This window comes from Cannabis sativa, chromosome 3 (genome assembly GCF_029168945.1).
Source record: "Cannabis sativa cultivar Pink pepper isolate KNU-18-1 chromosome 3, ASM2916894v1, whole genome shotgun sequence".
Lineage (NCBI taxonomy): Eukaryota > Viridiplantae > Streptophyta > Magnoliopsida > Rosales > Cannabaceae > Cannabis > Cannabis sativa.
Window position 1 is genome coordinate 4,852,676 of NC_083603.1, and position 22,825 is coordinate 4,875,500.

At 30.7% G+C, this 22,825-nt stretch overlaps 2 protein-coding genes across 2 annotated transcripts; one reads left to right on the forward strand and one right to left on the reverse strand.

The window, feature by feature from the left end:
* The first annotated feature begins 3,909 nt into the window (after positions 1–3,909).
* LOC133035580 (probable inactive purple acid phosphatase 16) lies at positions 3,910–4,996 on the forward strand. The gene is made up of 2 exons (XM_061111510.1): positions 3,910–4,183; positions 4,681–4,996. The coding sequence occupies exons 1-2, from the start codon at positions 3,939–3,941 to the stop codon at positions 4,850–4,852; spliced, it is 417 nt and encodes a 138-aa protein (XP_060967493.1). The 5' UTR covers positions 3,910–3,938; the 3' UTR covers positions 4,853–4,996.
* Positions 4,997–19,165: 14,169 nt separating this feature from the next.
* On the reverse strand, positions 19,166–21,242 carry LOC115711123 (uncharacterized). Its single transcript, XM_061111511.1, has one exon. The coding sequence runs from the start codon at positions 20,350–20,352 to the stop codon at positions 19,969–19,971; it is 384 nt and encodes a 127-aa protein (XP_060967494.1). The 5' UTR covers positions 20,353–21,242; the 3' UTR covers positions 19,166–19,968.
* Positions 21,243–22,825: the final 1,583 nt, after the last annotated feature.

Below are 22,825 nucleotides of genomic sequence, written 5' to 3' on the forward strand. Positions count from 1 at the left end.
TTAAATATAATAGATTTTTTATTTACGAGATAACAATCCTAATTCTAATAGAATGATAGTTCTCTATATTTAACGTGTAAAATTGAAAAGTTGTTATATTTAAATGTTAAATTGTTTTAGTTGTACAAATATATTCTATCTTAAAATTTTTGTTGATTTTTTTTTATTATTATTATCTATCTTTAATTTTTTTGTCATTTGCACGTGATTAAATTTATTAGCAAAAATTAAAAAAATGTATTATAAGAATTCTATTTTTTTTCCAAAAAAAAATGTATAATTAGGATTAAAAAAATTATGCATTTTATGAAAAGCAATTATAGAGTTATTTTAATTTAACTTTTCAAAAAATATTTTGTAAGAGAAGTTACGACAAAAAAAAAATGAATCATTACATAAAATATTAATTTTTGTAAAATTTTTCCATTTCTACGTTCAATTTTTTTTTCTCACATATTTATGGTATTTTATAAAAATACAAGACAACAAGAAAATTATATAAAAATGACGAGAAAATAACATAAAAATAACATAAAAAATAATACATAAATAACAAAAAATTAACAACAAAATAACAAGAGTACAACATAAAAATATACCAAAAGTCCGTATATTCCGTAAATAAAATCTAAAAAACCGTAAAAATGTTAAAAACTCCGTACAAACCATATTTTTATAATTTTTTTGTTGTCTTTATGTTTTTTATTTTTGAAATTATGTAAAAAAATTCATAAATTAAAAAAATAATAAAAAAATGTTGTATGTTGAATAAGAAAGAGTCATGGTTAAATGGCGAGTTAATTACATTATATACCTCTTTTAAATTGTTGTCTTTAATTTTTTATTCATTTTTTAAAATTTATTATGTTTATCACTTTTTTCAATCATTCTACTAATTTTACTCTTATCATTTCACGATAGTCTTAATTCTTCTCTAACACAAATTTTGCTCTAACTTTCCCACAAACATGCACATTTGTCTCTAAATAAAACAATCTATTATGTTTGAAATTGTGTTTTAGTTATGTGAGGGTGTGAAAGTAATTTAGGTACAATATGCGATATATTTGAATTAAATTTTATTTGGATATAAATTTAATTAATGTATATCACAAAGAGGTATTCTTCAATGGCAATCCCTCAACCCAACCATCAGAATAAATGGGCCGAATAACACCTGATTTATAATATTTTGGGCCGATATTGGAGTTGGCTGCACATTAAGATCATTTTCCAACCTCAAAATATATACAGAATTATCATTTTTATGATTTTTAAGATAACTTTGTAAAAATATGGCTTTTTCTCTACAAAGTTATTAGGAAAGTTATTTACAAGAAAATTAATAAAAAGTTAAAAAAAATAGAAAACAGTAAAAGTAGGGGTAGTAATTTAGACCAGATACGATAATACGTTTTAAAATCCGCACGAAATAAACTGGATAATCTTCATAGCACCACAACTACAAACAGGTTGTTGTCTATATTCCCTAATTTGATCCCATAGTGACTTGAGTCGAGTGAAGTAGGTTGTCATTGTGTGTGATCCTTGAGTAAGGCTCTGCATCGTTTTCTTAGCTTCGAAAATCCTTGGAGCATTTTTTTCATTGAATCTTTCATGTAATTCTTCCCAAATCTCTGCAGGATTATCATGATACATTATACTGTCAGCTATCTATCCTGAAATAGCATGAAGAATCCACGAAATGACTGTGCTATTGCACCTACACCAGCTGCCATAATCCTCATGCTCTTCATCAGGTTGTGGAAGCTTTCCATTAACAAATTTCATATTATTTCGAGTAACAAGAGCTATCAACATAGATCTTCTCCAGGTGCTATAAATCTCACTTCCTGTGAGAATTTTGGGAACTAGGACAATACCTGGATTATCTCCATTAGAGAGAAAATAAGGATTAGAGAGATCATTGAAACTCGTTGACCTCGAATTCTCACCAAGAACAGAAAATCGATTAGAATCGTTTGAGTTATCATCAAGATCACGATTGCTTCGAGTTCGCACTCCTCCTCCTCTGGCCATGAATGCAAAACATAAGCGAAAGCAAGAAGAATCGAAAACAGGGAAGGAGTATGCTTACTCGAACCTGAGCTCTGATAACATATCAGCAAAGCATAACCAGAAAACGAAGAAGAGAGAACAGAGGAAGAAGAAAGAACAATGAATCTTTATTATTGAGATTGAATCAATCAATACAAGCTACAGAATTACAAGAGAGAAAAGCTTTATATAGCTGATTAACAAGAAAGGTTACATAAATAACAACCATAACCGAATATAACAAACATGACAGCTAGGACAGCTAGGACCAACTAACTCCTAACTAACTATTTCTTTGATATGAAGAGAAATAAAATAAAATATTATATTTTTAGATGATACTACCATTAAAGATGCTCTTATACTCTATAGCAATTCTATAAGGATTTAGTTGGTTGGGCTTTTAAAAGTTATTTCCTAGTTTATAGAAACTCCAAAAACACTTATGCTGCTCTTTTGATAATTAGTTAGTTTAAGTTTTCAGCTCTAAAAGTTCTTTTAACATAAACCAATTTTAGTAACTTTTTCACTAGAGCTTCCAAAGAAGCTAAAGTCAAAAGCAATAGTCAAATGAGATCTCAATAAAAATTGTAACTGAAACTTAAACAAAGACTTGCCGTACATTGACTAAAGATAGTTATTTTTTTAAGTTATATGGAACCCGATACTTAATTCCACCAAGGAAGGTGCTAAGCACCAGTAATGCCTTTTTAGCAATTCTTTAAATAAAATTGTAACTGAAACTTAAACAAAGAGTCGCCTCACTTTGACTAAAGATGTATTTTTCTCATTTAAATGTTGGTTACTCTTCCTTGTAAATGATTAGTTTCTTATTGTTGGAATTGGTAAAATGCTGTTTGGACTCAAAGGGCTACTTTGGGACACATAACAGAAATAACAACTTTTAAGTTTTTCCTGTTATGACAGTTGGACTAAGCTTAGAGTTAAGAGAGGATTTTGTCCACTATTGAGAGTTGATTCATGGAGCAAGACTCCATTGTTGTACAAATTTGAAACAAGTTTTGAATAAAGAGATTACAAGGACCCTTAAGGCTGGTTTGGTCACTTGAACCGCGTATGTGTTTGTGCTCTTTATTTTCATTTTTGTTTTGGTTATTGATTCCTTGATCGAACCAGTTCTGTTTTGAGATTGAATGTGATATATATAGTAAAGTAAATTTATTTATTTATGTTTAATTATGTAAATGCAAATTTTGTAATTTACTTGGGAGATGTTATAACAACAAACAACATAGGAATAAGAAATACAAGCTTGTATTGGGATCAAGCAATTTCCCCAACAAGAGAGAGGGGAATACCGTTTGCTACTGTGTTTGGGAACCATGATGATGCACCATTTCAATGGTCTATTCAATGGTTTTCAACACTTGGGATTCCCCAAATTCTTTGCCCTCTTCCCAATTCTACTACTTCTCCAGGTGACCATATATTATATATATCTTCCTTACTAAAGTTTATATCATACAAATGCGAGAAATTTTTTGTCAAGCACCACAAAAAGTAGCATATTAATACCAATTATAAGATGTTATGTTAGTGCATTGAACATCTTAATGTGACAAATAGTAATTTTCTACAAATAATTGTCGTAAAAAAAGTTTCATAACGACTAAAATCTTTAATTCTTGAGAGGACAATTCAATGTTGGTCTTTTGGTTTGGCTGAACTAGGATAAATCTTTAATAGTTTCCTTGAAAAGGGATTATTTGATATGACAATGTATATTGTAATTATTTTATAATATTAGTTTCCAATAAGTCCTCAAATTAGAGTAATATAGTCTATCACAAACGCGGTTTAAGTTTTATTTTTGTTTCGGTATAGGGGAAGAAAAGTGTAGCTTTAAGGGCACAACTCGTATGGAGTTGATGAAAAATGAGGTTAAGCATAATAATATGTTATCACAATCTAAAAGTGGCCCTAAAGAGCTTTGGCCAAGTGTGTCAAATTATGTTCTCAAACTCTCATCACCAGAAGATCTAGACTCACCAGTGGCTTTTCTCTATTTCTTGGACTCTGGTGGTGGATCCTATCCCCAACTTATTTCAAGTGCTCAAGTAGAATGGTTCAACTCCACATCACTAAACATCAACCCTAATTCAAGGTAAATATAGTTATTTTTCTTTCTTTCTTTCTTCTAGCAATAATAACTTCGTTGAAATTAATCGAAGTGTAATAATTCTTGCGGAAAGAAGAAAAGTCTTCAAACAAGACAAGTTCTTTATCCACTTGAAAAGCATACTCAACTAGTTTATAAATTCGTAATTAGGAATATTTCTCAAGAAGACTGGATAACAAACTTGCAATATGTTAAAGTAGTCTTCCCAAACAACACATTGTGAGTGTCCCATATTAATAAAAGAATAGAAAGTTGATCACTTTATAAGGCCAATGAGGTATTTCCCTCGTTGCCATATGGTTTTAGGATCGGACCTCCTTGGACTTGTAAAGTGGATTCTCTTTTCATGATGAGCGGCCCAGGCTCGTATTTAACATAATATTCAGTTATCACCATTTGGTGAAGTTGAATATACTAGTTTTACATTAGTAAGTATACTAATTAATGTTTCACCAAGTTTTTTTTGGCTAAATTTAACACAGGGTGCCTGAGGTAATTTTCTGGCATATACCAAGCAAAGCATACAAGAAACTGGCTCCAATATTTGGTATACACAAACCTTGGGTGGGTTCAATTTATAAAGAGAGAGTTGCTACTCAAGAAGTTGAAAATGGTATCATGGAACTTCTTGTTCAAAGGCCTTCTGTCAAGTAGGAGTGTCAATGGGTCGGGTCGGATCTGATCTGACTATGATCTGACCTGATCCAGATCATGTAAGGATCTGTCTCGCCCTGCCCCGCTAGATCAGATACTCGGATCGGATCAGATCCGACCCAACTATTTTTTTTTTAAGAATTTTAATATTAACTTATAATTTTATATCCATTTTAATTTTGTATTATTATTAAGTACAATACTATATTTGGTATTGACATGTATTAATAGATTGTGTAAAGATCCGGGTCCGGGTCCGTGTCCGGGTCTTAGGTCCCAGGTCTTGGGTCTCGAGTCTCGGGTCTCGGGTCCCAGGTCCGGGTCTAGATCTGAGTTCGGGTTCGGGTCCGGGTTCGGGTTATGGTCCGGGTCTGGGTTCAGGTCCCAGTCCGGGTTTCGATCCCTTATCCAAGTCCAGGTCCGTGTCCGGTCCGAATTTTGGGTTTCGGGGTCTCGGTCCAGGTCCGGGTCCGAGTCTGAGTCCTGTGTACCGGGTCTCGGGTCTGGTTTTATTCGGGTCCAGGTTCGGGTTGTTGGAAGTTATTTTACCAGGAACTTAGATCTACTCACAAGTATGTTGATTTAACAACCTAAATATGAACTTCTAAAACGATGGTAAATTAAACACATAAAAGTATCAGAAATCTTACATTAGGTGTAGCGGAATATATGTCTCCTGCCACTCAGATCTCTAACCCTTGATTCTTTTCTGTCGCAGAGTATAATCAAGATCTGAGCCCGATAGTCCTTCTTTGTTGTTTCTGAATTCTACACAGCCTTCCTCACTATGATTGAGGTATTACTATGTGTGTGGGCACTACTCTATCACTCATAGATTTCGAAACAGAGAAGGTAGAGAGAGAGAGAGAGGGTGGCGGCTCAGAGAGTTTTTGAGTGAGAAAATTCTGTCAGAATAATGTGTGTTCAAAAACTGAAGCCTTTGCCTTCTATTTATAGAAGACCACCTAGGGCTATGGTTGAATTAATTGACATTTAAAAATTGAAAAATCAATGTGAAAAGGGAAGCTTAGTGGCTGGCCTAGGCATTGTGGAAACAAGGCTTGCCACTTTTCCAACTTTCCTTTTCTTACATTGATAGTTTCCTATTTTGTCAAAAACTGTCAATTCCTTTGTTCAACCACATAAATGTCAAATCTAATTATTTAATAATTAAAATTAATTATCAAATAATATATTGTCATTTATTTATTAATAATAAAACTAATTAAAGTTTCCTAATTAATAAATATGCCCTTCAAAATCTCTATTTACTGTTTTGCCCTTAATAAGTGATAAATTCTCAAATAGACACAGTCTAACTTGAGAATTATAATTGATTAATTAAAATCAATTAAATGAGTCTTACAAGTAATATTATCTCAACTAGTGGGGGGACCATGGGTCTATATATCCGAGCTTCCAATAAGCAGATCTAGAATTTACTACTTAAATTCACTGACTTATTAATTGTTCATTAAATCCACGCATAGAACTTAGAATTGCACTCTCAGTATATAGAATGCTCTATATGTTCCACCATATAGACACATCATTAGTTATCCATTGTTATAATCCTAATGTGATCAATGATCCTCTATATGGATAATTTACATTGTAAAGGGACTTAATTACCGTAACACCCTACAATTTATTTTATCCTTAAAACACTTAACCCTGTATAAATGATATTTCAGCTAAGTGAAATGAGTACTCCACCATTTATCTCGTTTGGTTAAGCTCGAAGGAAATCACCCTTTGCTTACTATTCGCCAGATAGAAGCTATAGATTCCATATTTATGTTAGCGCTCCCACTCAATCGCACTACCGTGTTCCCAAAATGTACGTATCACCCTGACCCAAAAGTAGGCTTAACTAACAAATCAAAGAACACGAATAACACTCTTGAGATTGAGCCTAACCATATCAGGATTTCGATCATGTGATCTAGGATCAACTTAGTGATATTGAATTGAATAGACATTACGGTAAGTTTTATAAATCTATTTCAAAGTTCAATATCGGTCCATTCCAATGCATACTCCATGCATCCAACCTGAGCTTTACTTTAACCAATGTTCTGGAAAGAACATAGCATTTCTCCAAATGCAAGTAAACTCTGTTGTAGATTGTCATATCAGTAAAACCCAGTGTTCTGATAAATCTAGGAATCCTTTATTCACATAGTCATGTTTACTTTCCACTGTGTTGATATTGGAAATTATTTTACCAGGATCTTAGATCTACTCACAAGTATGTTTATTAACATCCTAAATATGAACTTTCTAAAACGATAAATTAAACACATATAAAGTTTAGGAAACCTTACATTGGGTGCAGCGGAATATAATGACTCCTTCCGTTCAGATATCTAGCCCTTGATTCCTTTCTGTAGCAGAGCATTATCAATATCTGAACCTGGATCTCTTTCTCTGAATCTTTGATGCTGAAACTCCTTTGCTGATGATCTTTCTTCACGATCTTCCTCACTATGATTGAGGTATCACTTGATGTGTGTGGGCACTACTCATACACTAAGGATTTCGAAATTATCAAGGAAGAAGAGAGAGAGTGGTCAGCTAAAGATAGGGAGAGAGAAGGCTCAGTTTTTCTGAATAGAAAAAGTCAGAAGAAAAGTGTAATTTTTCTGAAGCCTTCACTATCTATTTATAGCATTCCACTAGGGTTAGATTTGAATTATATGGCATTAAAATAATGAAAAAATCAATTTAAAAAAGCTACAAAGGTGGCTGGCCATACACTTAATGGATTGGGCCTTGGGCTTTGCAATTTTGCAATTTTAACACCTTTTGTATCTGATTTTCTCAAAAATGCCAATTTCCTAATTCAATCATTTAAATGTCAATTCTAACTATTTAATAACTATAAATAATTATTAAATAATATTGTCATTTATCATATTTATTAATTGAACCATACAAAGTATCATAATTAACAAATATGCCCCTATAAACTCTTTCTTTACAATTTCGCCCTTACTTAGTGAAAATTTCACAAATAGACATAGTCTAATTTGTGAATTATAATTGATTAGTCAAAACCAATTACATGAGTCTTACAAGCAATATTATCTCAACTAGTGGGGGGACCATGGGTCTATATAACCGAGCTTCCAATAAGTAGATCAAGAATTTAGCACTAAAATTCACTAACTTATTAATTCTTCGTTGAATCCACGCATAGAACTTAGAATTGCACTCTCAGTTATATAGAATGCTCTATATGTTCCACCATATAGACACATCATTAGTTATCCATTGTTATAATCCTAATGTGATCAATGATCCTCTATATGAATGATCTACACTGTAAAGGGATTAAATTACCGTTACACCCTACAATGTATTTATTCCTTAAAACACTTGACCCCGTATAAATGATATTTCAACTTATGTGAAATGAGTACTCCACCATTTATATTCGTTTGGTCAAGCTCGAAGGAGATCATCCTTTGCTTACTATTCGCCAGATAGAAGCTATAGATTCCATGTTTATGATAGCGCTCCCACTCAATTGCACTACCGTGTTCCCAAAATGTACGTATCACCCTGACCTAAAAGTAGGCTTAACTAACAAATCAAAGAACACGAATAGCCTTTCAAGATTGAGCCTAATCATATCAGGATTAAGATCATTTGATCTAGGATCAACTAGGCGATATTGACTTGAATAGATATTACGGTAAGTTTAATAAATCTAAGTCAAAGTTCAATATCGGTCCCTTCCGATGCATACTCCATGCATCCAACCTGAGCTTTACTTTAACCAATGCTCGGAAAGAACATAGTATTTCTCCAAATACAAGTAAACTCTTGTTGTAGATTATCATATCAGTAAAACCCTGTGTCTGATAAATCTAGGAAACTTTATTCACATAGTCATGTTTACTTTCCAATGTGTTGACGACACAATAAACAAGGATCAAGTATGTGAAAAGGGTTTCGTATGAATTTATACATTATGTACATATAATCATGAAATAAATCATGTGAACCATGCAACATTAAATGTTATTTCGATCTATATTAATAAGTAAATCGATTATATTGAAATGAGTTTTATTTAGGGCATAAAACCCAACAAACTCCCACTTGCACTAATATAAAACAAAAAGTGCGTTTCAAATAATCTCAACACCTTGATATACAAATCAAGTGTAGTAGTAGTAAACTCCTCGTAATAGGATCCGAAAGGTTGAATTAACCACAACCTTTTCTCCACCATTACTCTTCCTTTAATCACAAAATCATTGATAATGTGAAATTCCTCTCTATATGTTTACTCTCTTGGGATACTGGATTCTATACCTTTGGCAACTACTTTTGGTTAATCAGGAAATTAACACTAGTAGTTTAAGGCAATTTGGAATGGTGCCATAGATGTATAGAACTTTCCTTAGACTGAATAAGTAACTTTCCTGCAGCTTTAACATTCAGTCCCTTTCTGGTAGACCTAGAGACTTCGTATAGGTTTTTACACTTCTCCAAAATCACTATTCCACCCCCAGAGTAACCACCATCTTATCAGAAAGATTTACTAGCACATAGGCAAATTTCGAAATCTGATATGGTGTAGTCTAAGAGTTTTAAACACACCCTTATAGACTAACATATAGTTCCTCTTCTTTATCTTAAGATTTACTTGATTGTCTTCCAATGTTCTTCTCCTGGATTAATCTGATACCTACTCATTACTCCCACTCAACAGCATATCTAAGACCTCTCACTGTTGATATAAGAAATTCTTTCATGGCTTTATCTTTTCTGGAATAGTTAAGACTTTTCCTTAGATAAATAAAATCTATACCTAAGAAGTTGTGAAGCTTCTATAGATTGCCATTAGAAAGAAAATGCTTCAGCATCTTACTAAAGTAAGTTGCTTGCATTAGAGTAAGTAATTACTGTATACCACAAGCCATAGGTTTAGATAAACTCAAACCTATAATACTAGGAACAGAAGTTTGTTAAGTCCATAGAATAGACTTATTAACTAAAATTTCCTTTTATGTCCTTGTAATAGAAAACTTTAGGTTATTCCATGTGAATGGATTAAACCATAGTTCTATTGGCTTTCTTCTTAGTTTCTTATCTTGACAATCCATTACTTGTTTAAACTCACAATGGATTTTAATCACTAGTGTCTCCCAAGTCATAAGAAGGTGAGTTCCTAGAAACTCTCCCACTACGACAAGGTACCGTGAATTATGTCGAAGAAAACTAAATGGTATTAACCTCTTTGGTTGTGACAAGACAACAGAGGCAGTGGGATCATCGTATGTCATATAAGATGATAGAACACTTTTGGAATCAAGAATTAAGTATCTCCTTTATTTGCTACTTGTTTTTCAGACTTAGTCATTTTCTTAGAAAAGTAGTATTTGTTTGAACAAACACTTTCTTATCTATTGACAATGGGATGGTCCACCCCTAATCACTTAGAATAGCTAAGAAACCATGGTTAACAGTTCTAGCCTTTCTTAAGATTTTGATTAGGTCATCAATGAATCTAGTAATGATTTACATTAAGTAGCCAACCATTACATCATTCTGAAATTGTATTACCATAGAAGGAATTAGGCAACGACTAGTAACTAATCATCAATATGCAACTCGAAATTTCTGGGGAGGTAAGTTTGGATATAATTCAAAAATCAATGTAATGATCTTTGAACTGCATATCTACTAACTATTTCTCCACCCCTATCGCTCGCAAGATCTTTAACCACATACCTTAATGGTGTTTAACCATTGCTAGAAATTAATGAAATTTTTCAAACATTTCAAATTTCTTTGCATAAGGTATAATCTAGAGTTATCGTTTTAAGAATACAACGAAAAACTCATATCCACCCCTGAATGTACATTCATCTCGCGAATGAGATGAACTACTTTCGGTGGATATAGGCATATTAACTCTTTGCAGAGATTGATCTTGTCAAATCCACTATGAACAAGATACAAATGCCATAGATTAAGAAAATGTGGTAGTGTCTATGATGACATAGGTTTAGTTACATCAAAGAGTTCTTAGAATACTTCAAGTGGATCCTGGTCACGTAATACCTAACTCACATTCCATACGCTTTTAATCCATTAATAAAAGATGGATATTAAACACTTGAGAAAGTGTAACCGTATTGTATTCTGGAATTTGAAATTTAAGAAAATTTCTATTTGGAATCTAAAATTAAAGTCAAAGACTTAAATTCAACCAAATTTAATGAGTAATTCTTTCTTGGACCACCACTACTAATACAAACTCTAAGTCAGATTTGCTTATACAAGTAGGAGATTTCTAAGATTGAGGATTTTTATCAATTGGGAATAGAATTTCGGGATTATAATCATATGCGTCATTTAATTTCTTAAGAGAAAATATAATGACATGAAATGATTTATAGACCATTCATCCAATGATATATTATGGAGCTAATTCGAAATGAATAAGCTAAGAGGAATTAGGATAATTTCGTTTATAAATAAGAATCCAACGATGCTTCGATTAGCGAAAGACAAAGTAATCTTATTCATGTAATCTTCTTGTTTCATATTGTAAAAATACTAGTCTAAGGTGTCATCAATTGATGAACAGCTAGATGTCGCATATACAATATTTATCTTTCGAGATCTAACACTATTATGAATGTCTAATGGTGAAAATCCACTAGGGATTTATCTCATTAGATAAACAAGCCAAGTTAGACCAACAATGAAGATTCGAAATTAAACTACAACTTAATAACGAGAAAATAACATGGTTCAATATAAATTCATACACAATTCGTAAATTATAAGCATATAGCAAGTAGGAATGACAAGTGAAAATACTAAAACTTACAATCCTAAAGAATTTCCAAGGTTTTCAACAAACTGATATCAGTGTCCCGTTTAGGCGAGAGTCAAAGCTACCATTCATTGAATAGAGTTGTCAGCTCGTCTAAAATGTTAAACATTCTAGCAACCTTTTATTCGATCAAGATTGGAATTCAGCGTTGTCCCGTTTAGGCGAGAGTCAAGGCAATTCTATCTTATGAGCTTCCACCATTGTTTCATAATTTGCAAGTCAAGTATGGTCGCCACCATTAGGGTGATCCATACCATACAAAACACTTACAAACTACTTATCATGCGAGGTTAAACGGTGCGAAATTGCTAATGAACGTTCCTCCATTAGGGAGGATTACTCACTAAAACAAACGCGGTGTAAAACCCACAATGGAGATCGAATGTCTCTATAATAAAGCTCATTATTTGAAAAGAGTTGTATTTTCTATTATTCTCTTTATTTATTCTATTTATTTTAAATATATATTTATTTAATTAAAATTTCCAATTTAGAATGAAAAATTCTAAATATAAATTTTAATTTAATATTTATAAATTTTACTTAGATGGATATGAAAATAATATGAATTATTTCCATCTTAGTAATAATTTCCAATAAATATTTAGAAAAAATATTTAAGTTGTTACAAAATTAATTTAAATTAATTTACAACTAAAATTTAATTTTCTATAAATATATATTGCATTTCGAAAAATTAAAGTATATAAGAATACAATTTTCGAAAAATGCATATTAAAATAAAAATAAATCCTGGAAAAATTATTCTAATTTAATGTTGGCCCAAAATTAATTAATAAAATTAATTTACAACAAAAAATATAATTTTCCTATTTAATTAAATATATAAGAAAAATTACAAATATTTAAGTATGATGATGAAAATCAACTTAAATATTAATTTTCTATTTAATTAAATACACTAGAAAAATACTTCAAGCAAAAATATCACCTATCTAGATTTTCCTTTGACTAATTAATTCTATTTCTAATAATATACTTTAATTCAATTTATTTTAAATTAATCAATAAATGAAAAAATCATTGATTTAAGTTGATCCACGAATTAATTAAAATAATTAATTTACAACTTAATCTATTTTTCAAGATAAATTCGAAATTCTAGCATTTAAGAAATGCAATTTCGAAAATTGATTAATAAAATAAAGAAAAATATATTTTGAAAATTATTTAAATTTAGTTGAAAAAATAAATTTCAACTAAAAATAATTTTCTATTTAATTAAATGTCATGAAAAAGAAATATTTAAGTATGATGATAAAAATCAACTTAGATATTTAATTTTCAAATTAATTAAATGTATTAAATTCAAGAAATAAATAATTAAGTGTAGAGAAGGCTTAATTATTAATCTCTAGTTTAATACTAGGAAAAAAAATATACTTAAAATAAATTGTACCAAAATTAATTATTTAAATAATTAATTTCACAATGTATAATATTTTCCTATTTAATATTAGAAATAATAAGTAGTCTATAAATAACTATCTAGAAAATATCTTATTTGACTAAGTATCTTTTCCACAAAATTTGAAAAAATATCTAATTTAAGTTGTATTAGAAAAAAAATCTAGAACTTAAATATTTTTCAAATTTAAATTTAATTAAATATCAAAAATTAAGTTGTAACCACTTAATTTGAAAATATTCCATTTTAAGTTAATATTCGAAAAGATATTAACTTAAAAAATATCTAAAGAATCTTAATAACCAATGCCTAAAATTCCTCAACTTAATTTTGAAATTTTGAATTCAAAAGATATTCGTATTTAAGTTGGTTAGTTGAAGATAACTAAATATCAACTTAAATAGGAATATTTAATGAAAAATTTAAATTAAGTTCCGTAAAGAATCTAGATGGTTATAATTCTATATTTAATTAAATACAAGAAAATACATATAGTTTAGCTTAGAATAAAAAATAATTCTTTAAACTATATTTTTCTTAAATTAATTTCAAAATAAATGAAATTAATTATGTTGCTAATCAATTTTAATTAGGTTAAACTAGTGTAATTAACCTAGTACAGTCATTCAAATCGTGCAAATGGGCCTTCACAATTGGGGTGGTTTGTGTGAGTGGGTGTCAGGTTCAGTATGTCGTACCCACTTCTATGGCTCCCAACTCTCACACAAGGCCCAAAAGAGAGGAATTTAACCTTAATAAGAACAACTGTTATTAATTGAATAAGCCCAATAACTAAATGGGCCTAAATAAATTCTATCAAGAACTATGATAATTTATTTTAGCAACAACAACCTATATGCATCTATAATGAAATTAAACACATAGGCTCACACAGGCACACTTTGGATGGGTCCTATCATGTTGCTAGGTTATACACAGATGAAAGAAGATTGTAAATATACCTGTTACAAATTATTATCTTGACCAAGGGAGCCATCAGATCATTAGATCTGGCAAAAAGTAACCATGGCTATTTGCAATCAAGTAATAATAGGTTTTAAAAACTTACACATAAGCTAAAACACATACTCCTGCAACAAGGTTAGTTGGATAGTTGGATGTAGGATTTATTTAATTTTAAATTAAATATTTAATTTCGAAAATAATTAATTAAATAAAAAAAATAATTTTTCGAAAAATTTAAAAAAAAATTGAAAAATTCGAAAATTTTTTAAAAAATTTAAATTTAAAATTAAACCTACAATTTTTGAAAAATTAGGTTTCAACCAACCTAAATATCATTTCAAAAAAAAAAATTTGCTAACTACTTTTAAATTTTAAATGTTATTTTATAAATAAAAATTAAATAAAAAATTAGAAAAGATAAATAAATATCTTTTTCAAATTTTAAATGTAATTTAAATAAATAAAATAACAAAATTTAAAAAAAATTAGCAAAATATCTTATATCATTTAAAAATTACATGATTATAAATATCTTATTTTAAATTTAAATATGGTCAAAATATCTAAAAAGATTTAATTAAAAAATCTTAAAAGATAAGATATTTTTAAAATATCTTAAAAGATATTATAAATATCTTAAAAGATATTATAAATATCTTAAAATATCTGACCTTAAATTTAAAAAAAATATAATCAAATTTAAAAATAAGATAGATTTTTAAGCAAAAGGATAAATACTAATTCTATTCAAATTCAAATTACACTAATATCTTGAATTAAATTAAAAAAAATTTAAATTAATTCAAAATGATAATTAGAATTGAATTAGGAATAGTAATAGTATATATACAAAACCATACAAAAAATTGGAAGTTAATTCCATGAAAAAGTATGAAAAATTGAAGAAAATTGAAAAAATTCGAAACTGTACGGACAGTTCTGCGATCGCGCGAAACTATCAAGACAAATTTCCGATTTTGTCAAATCTTCAAAAAATCATAACTAATTCAAATAAAATCCAAATTGAGTTCTGTAAAAGGCTAACTTGCTTAATTTTTTCCATACTATCCAATAAAAATAATGCCAGAACCGAAATAACAATTATTTTTCACGAAAATTTCACAATCATCAATCAATCATCAAATAACACTCAATACAACATGATACCATCCAAAGAACATACAAACAATCGTTTTAAAGTCCAAATTACATGTAAGTAAATCAATTACCATGGCTCTGAGGCCAGTTATTGGAAATTATTTTACCAGGATCTTAGATCTACTCACAAGTATGTTTATTAACATCCTAAATATGAACTTTCTAAAACGATAAATTAAACACATATAAAGTTTAGGAAACCTTACATTGGGTGCAGCGGAATATAATGACTCCTTCCGTTCAGATATCTAGCCCTTGATTCCTTTCTGTAGCAGAGCATTATCAATATCCGAACTCGGATCTCTTTCTCTCGAATCTTTGATGCTGAAACTCCTTTGCTGATGATCTTTCTTCACGATCTTCCTCACTATGATTGAGGTATCACTTGATGTGTGTGGGCACTACTCATACACTAAGGATTTCGAAATTATCAAGGAAGAAGAGAGAGAGTGGTCAGCTAAAGATAGGGAGAGAGAAGGCTCAGTTTTTCTGAATAGAAAAAGTCAGAAGAAAAGTGTAATTTTTCTGAAGCCTTCACTATCTATTTATAGCATTCCACTAGGGTTAGATTTGAATTATATGGCATTAAAATAATGAAAAAATCAATTTAAAAAAGCTACAAAGGTGGCTGGCCATACACTTAATGGATTGGGCCTTGGGCTTTGCAATTTTGCAATTTTAACACCTTTTGTATCTGATTTTCTCAAAAATGCCAATTTCCTAATTCAATCATTTAAATGTCAATTCTAACTATTTAATAACTATAAATAATTATTAAATAATATTGTCATTTATCATATTTATTAATTGAACCATACAAAGTATCATAATTAACAAATATGCCCCTATAAACTCTTTCTTTACAATTTCGCCCTTACTTAGTGAAAATTTCACAAATAGACATAGTCTAATTTGTGAATTATAATTGATTAGTCAAAACCAATTACATGAGTCTTACAAGCAATATTATCTCAACTAGTGGGGGGACCATGGGTCTATATAACCGAGCTTCCAATAAGTAGATCAAGAATTTAGCACTAAAATTCACTAACTTATTAATTCTTCGTTGAATCCACGCATAGAACTTAGAATTGCACTCTCAGTTATATAGAATGCTCTATATGTTCCACCATATAGACACATCATTAGTTATCCATTGTTATAATCCTAATGTGATCAATGATCCTCTATATGAATGATCTACACTGTAAAGGGATTAAATTACCGTTACACCCTACAATGTATTTATTCCTTAAAACACTTGACCCCGTATAAATGATATTTCAACTTATGTGAAATGAGTACTCCACCATTTATATTCGTTTGGTCAAGCTCGAAGGAGATCATCCTTTGCTTACTATTCGCCAGATAGAAGCTATAGATTCCATGTTTATGATAGCGCTCCCACTCAATTGCACTACCGTGTTCCCAAAATGTACGTATCACCCTGACCTAAAAGTAGGCTTAACTAACAAATCAAAGAACACGAATAGCCTTTCAAGATTGAGCCTAATCATATCAGGATTAAGATCATTTGATCTAGGATCAACTAGGCGATATTGACTTGAATAGATATTACGGTAAGTTTAATAAATCTAAGTCAAAGTTCAATATCGGTCCCTTCCGATGCATACTCCATGCATCCAACCTGAGCTTTACTTTAACCAATGCTCTGGAAAGAACATAGTATTTCTCCAAATACAAGTAAACTCTTGTTGTAGATTATCATATCAGTAAAACCCTATGTCTGATAAATCTAGGAAACTTTATTCACATAGTCATGTTTACTTTCCAATGTGTTGACGACACAATAAACAGGATCAAGTATGTGAAAAGGGTTTCAGATGAATTTATACATTATGTACATATAATCATGAAATAAATCATGTGAACCATGCAACATTAAATGTTATTTCTGATCTATATTAATAAGTAAATCTGATTATATTGAAATGAGTTTTATTTAGGGCATAAAACCCAACAGTTGACAACACAATAAACATGATCAAGTATGTGAAAGGGGTTTGGATGAATTTATAAATCAAACAGACAAACAATTGATTAAGTGAACCAAAACATACACAAATGAATGAAAAATACTTCTGTTACTATATTGATATTGAATAATCTGGATTACATTGAAATAGATTTTTTTTAGGGCATAAAACCCAACACGGGTCTGGGTCCCGGGTCCTAGTCCCGGTTTGGGGTCCGGGTCCGGGTTTGGATCTCAGTCCGAGTCCGTGTCCGTGTCCGTGTTCGGGTCCGTGTTTGGGTCCAAGTCCGGGTTCGGGTCCAGGTCCAGGTCTGGGTCTGGGTTCGGGTCCCAGGTCTCGGGTCTCGGTTCGGGTCCGGGTACGGGTCCAGGTCCGGGCCCCACGGGTCCAAGGTCCGGGTCTGGGTCCCGGGTCCCGGTTTGGGTCTGGGTCCGAGTCCGGGTCCGGGTCCGGGTCCGGGTCCAGGTCCCAAGGGATCCGAGTCTTGAATTAAGTTTTTTTTTTTTAAAAAAAAATAAATTGAAATTGGGTCGGATCAGATTCGATTCAGAAAAAAATTAGGCGGGGCGGAGCAGATCTGATCCAAGATCCAATAAGTATCCGAATGTTTCAGATCAGAGGTGATCCGTCGGGTCGGAGCTCCAATCCGCTCCAACTAAATGGATCTTTTTGACATGCCTACTATCAAAGTAAGACTAAAATTATTCATTTCTCTCAACCAATGGTATAGTGTAGAGTAGTATATGCATGATTTCAATAAATTGGTTTAATGGAAATTTGGACCTTTTTATTCATAAATCATTTACTATGTCCATATGTTTTCACAAAGCAGTAATTTTAATTAATTCGGAATATTCATTAAGAGAAAATAGCGACATAAATACTCAAAGTTTTAAGTTTGTAAGTGATATAAACTCAATATTTATTTTTAGTGGCATAAGTACCTAATGTTTATAAAACTATAATTTTCCTCTAATTTCGTTAGTACATATTCCGTTTTGAATTTATTAAAAGAAAAGTTGAAAGTAACCGATGCTACATGTTTTTATCTAGACTCAATGATCAAAAATTTGAGCATTATATGTGCCATGTTTAAGACAATAATAGAGATTGTACTGACGAAATTAGAGAAAAATTACAGTCTTACAAACATTGGGTACTTATACCCCTAAAAATAAATATTGAATTTATGCCACTTATAAACTTAAAACTTTGAGTAGTTATGCCGTTATTTACCCTATTCGTACGTGAAAACATCTTGTTTTGTCAATAACCAATATCTTATCCCTTGTAGTTTGTTTTTGTAGTCTCCCTACTTTGATTTTTTCTGTTTTGTTCTATTTTTTTACTCAATTGTGTCATTCTTAAATGACTTGTACTACTTTGTATCTACCAATTACTACCTCCGAAGTAGGGCAATTAAGAACCTGTTTTGTCGGGGATATTGTAATTAAATTATTTTCATTCTATTTTTTTGTTTGGTTGTAGTTCAATGTATTAAAATGTTATTTCAATAAAAAATAAAAGTGAAAAACAATATAACAAAATATTAATTTTTTTAATCACATTAAATTTTATTTTGTTCCTCTATCTAAAGTTTATGACACAAAATTCTTAAAGTGAAAAAGTGGGGTCAAATTAGTTTGTAAAATCTCCAACTAAGCAATGGTGGATGTGTCAAGGAAGAGTTGTTAGCTACCTATGTCCATTGCTTACATACAAGTACATGGAAGACCTTAACAAAGGGTACTTTTTTTATGTTATTACAGGCAGTATTTGTTGGTCATAACCATGGTCTAGATTGGTGTTGCGCACACAACCAACTCTGGCTTTGCTTTGCCCGACACACCGATTATGGAGGCTATGGAAGCTGGGCTAGAGGATCTAGGATTGTAGAAATCACTCTGCATTCTTTTTCTATCAGATCTTGGATAAGAATGGAAGATGGTCATGTACATAGTGAAATTGTCCTTGAATGAAGTGTTTCCACTTGATTATTTTGTAACATGAATTGGTATTGTCCCACATAGTGGTGTTTGTATGATTGTATTTGTTATTAGATACTATTTATATTCGTTTTGGGTCTAAGCTCTTACACTAACATACTTTTTTCCTATACAATTTAGACCAAAAATGAAAACTAGAAATGTAATCTTCAACCAAACCAAAAATGAAAAAACAAAACTGCCCTATAGACTTACATACTTTTTCCCTATACAATCAAATTGAATATTAATGGCTTAATTTTGTGTTACTTAGACATTCTTTCATATTCTTACTTATATATTTTTTTATTACTAATAATTAGTCAAAACACTTACAAATAAAATTTACAAATTCAAAAAATAATAATGTAACTTATATATATTTAAAAAAAAAATTAGACAACCGCGCTGGGCGCGGTTTAGTAGCCTAGTTATAATCATAATTGTGCTGCCGACCATGTTGACCATCATTTCTTGGATTCATACTAGGCGTGGAAGTTTCTCGGGCAACATCTTCTTCAGCATCACCCCATCCAGTTGGGGTAATCTTGTCAATGCTACCAAATTCAACATTGTACCAACCATGTTGACCATCATCTAGTAACATCTTCTTCAACATCACCCCATCTAGTCAGGATAATCTTGTCAATGCCACCAAGTGCAACATTATTGTTCCAGCCATTACCGTCAGCTCCTTTAAAATCTTCTTCATCATCACCTCATCCAGACGAGATAATCTTGTCAATGCCACCAAGTTCAGCATTGTTGTTCCAGCCATTACCGTCAGCTCCTTTAAAATCTTCTTCAGCATCACCCCATCCAGACGGGACAATCATGTCAATGCCAAGGCCAAGTTCAACATTGTTCTTCCAGCCATTACCGTTAGCATCTTTAAAATCTCTTTCTTCATCATCGCTTTGTTCTGGTTGCCTTTCCAAATCAAGATACAGCTCAGGATCGATTTCAGCATCCCAATCAACTTCATCAATGTAGATATCTGGACCAGGTAATACTATTTCAGATTCAAAGCCATTAATTTTAGCCCAAAATTTTTTCTTCGCTTGTTTGAACGCTTCTTCACATGCAGAATCGTTCCATTCCATGACTTTATCGTACAAATGAATGTACTTCTTGGTTTCTAGTATCTTTCTCCATGAAACTAAACCCACTTTAGCACAGAAATCCTTTTCCCATTTAGGAACAGTTGGTTGCCAAATCTCTGTAAAAATAAAATGAGTGTTGTTTCAGTAAGAATGAATCTAAATGAAGTATGCAAAACAGAACCGAATTAGTGAAAACTCGAAAAGTCTAGCAACAACTGAGTAAAGCTAGTAACAAGAATATTCTAACAAGAACACAAATCAACAGCGAAAATAAACAGCTAAATATCCCTAATTCAGATAAAAAAAGATCAACTCTTCTCAATCACATTGCAACTCCATGAAGAAAGCAAAACAGAACCGAATCAGAGAAAAACCGAAAACACAACTGAGTAAAGCTAGTAACAAGGGTATTCAAACAAGAACACAAATTGAAAAACAAAAATAAAAAGCTAAACATCCCTAATTCAGATATAAAAAAAAAAGAACCTAATCTTTCCAACCATATTCTTGTTTAAGCATGTTTTTCCTAAATCAAAATGACTACAACTTTATCATCAGACAAAAATGTCAATTTTCAGCTCTTCTTCAAGAGTTTGTTAACTCTAATCTAATCAAATGATCAATCTCAAATACTTAAATTTCCTAAAAAAAAAAACAAAGTTCATTTATGATTACAAACAACTCTCTACAACTATTGAAGCATTACATAAAATTCTCTTATGATGTTGAAAGTACATTCAAATAAATTTTCCAAAACAACAACATTAACATCAACAAACAAACTAAGCAGAAGTGATCATATCAATACTCAAAATTGTTAAAACAAGAAACTTTAATTACAAACCAAATAAACTCAGAATCAAAACTTCAAACCAATAAAACAATTATTAAATTTATGTATGATATTATACCATGAGGTTGATTTTTGGAAAATGATCTCATTGTGTGGTAATCTTGCTTATTATAAGCACCGTTAGCTCTTCTTCTCCAAAATCCCATTGAAAAGCTTTGACTGAAGAAATTGAAAAATGGGTAAGATTGATGGTATCGTGGGAGTTGGGACTATTATGGAAGCTCCGAGGTCTATTAATGTTTGTTGGTCTTATGATTTTGTGTTTTGGGTTTATGGGTATTTATAGAGATTATTAGTTTCCTTTTTTGATTAGGATTAGATAAAAATATATAATATAATATATTTAAATATTAAATTGTTTTGAAAATGAGATTTAAATTTATTTAATATTATAAAAATGATAATTATTACTATCATTAGAAAATAACGGCATAAGTACGGATTTAAACTACGGATAATTGTTTTGAAAATGATAATTATTATTATTATTATTATTGTTTTGAAAATGATTATTATTATTATTATTATTATTATTATTATTATTATCTTTTTTTTAAATGTTTTTTTTCTACTTTTACGCTTTCTATTTTTATAGTTTGTCTTTTTTATTTTTACTTTAAAATTAATTTTTTGAATTTATTTTTACTGAATCACACTCTTTTGTTGCCATTTTCTCACCAAACTTCTCCTTGTTCATCTTAGTCTTCCATCTTCTTACTGTAATGGTTGTTCTCTTCGTCAATCATCCCAGCACTATAATTTTGTTTGTCTTCCCTCTCTCTTCTATATGTGTTCTTTTTTTGTTTTTGTTTCTGTTCTTCAAAATCACAAATCATAACCCAAATCACAAAATTGCAATCCAAATCCTTTAATTGCATTTATATAGAAACCCACATTGCAATATGTGCCAATGTTTTTTTTTACATGTATTATGTGCCATTGTAATTTATTGTGAATGTGTTTATTATGGACTTGACCGAGTTTATTCTGTATTATACGGTCATTTAATTTAGATTTTACAAGATCAATATATTAATGATCCTAGTATGTTGGTTTGTTTGATATTATAGATCGACCACCAGGTGTTTGGTGTATTGTCTTAGTGGATGATGTTGTGTGTTTGAGTTTTTTATACCACTATTGGCTTTTGCATAGTATTATTGTTTTTGGTTTATGGTCTTTAGTGGATAATGTTAGTGTTTTGTCTTGCATACACAAATTTAGACTGTATAACAAGTTGGTTGGATGGCTTATGATTAATATCTTTAACCATTGATCCAAGTTGAAAATTTCTCTGCATTAATGTCTCAATGTCTATGTATATATATATATAAAATGACCCAAAAGAATATGGAACCACTTCTGTAAGTGAATACAATGTTCAAAATCATTGCAATATACTTTTTCAATTGTTATTGTTTTACAGGTTCTTTATATCTTATGCAAATTTGAAGTTTGTTTGCACTGTTTGTTGTTATTTCAGGAAGGAAAATTTAATTGATAGTTTGCTAGTGGTTAATTTTGACTATCATTATCTTCTTTCTCCATTCAACCATTCATTAATATTGGCAATAGTTTGACTATTTTCATCATCATTTTTCCTTTGATCAACTCTTTAAG

Excerpts from the sequence above, each read along its gene's own strand:
- LOC133035580 (XM_061111510.1), top strand. The coding sequence starts at position 3,939 with ATGGAGTTGATGAAAAATGAGGTTAAGCATAATAATATGTTATCACAA. Across the intron at positions 4,184-4,680 it reads AACATCAACCCTAATTCAAG|GGTGCCTGAGGTAATTTTCT; the intron begins GTAAATATAGTT and ends AATTTAACACAG.
- LOC115711123 (XM_061111511.1), bottom strand. The coding sequence starts at position 20,352 with ATGGAATGGAACGATTCTGCATGTGAAGAAGCGTTCAAACAAGCGAAG.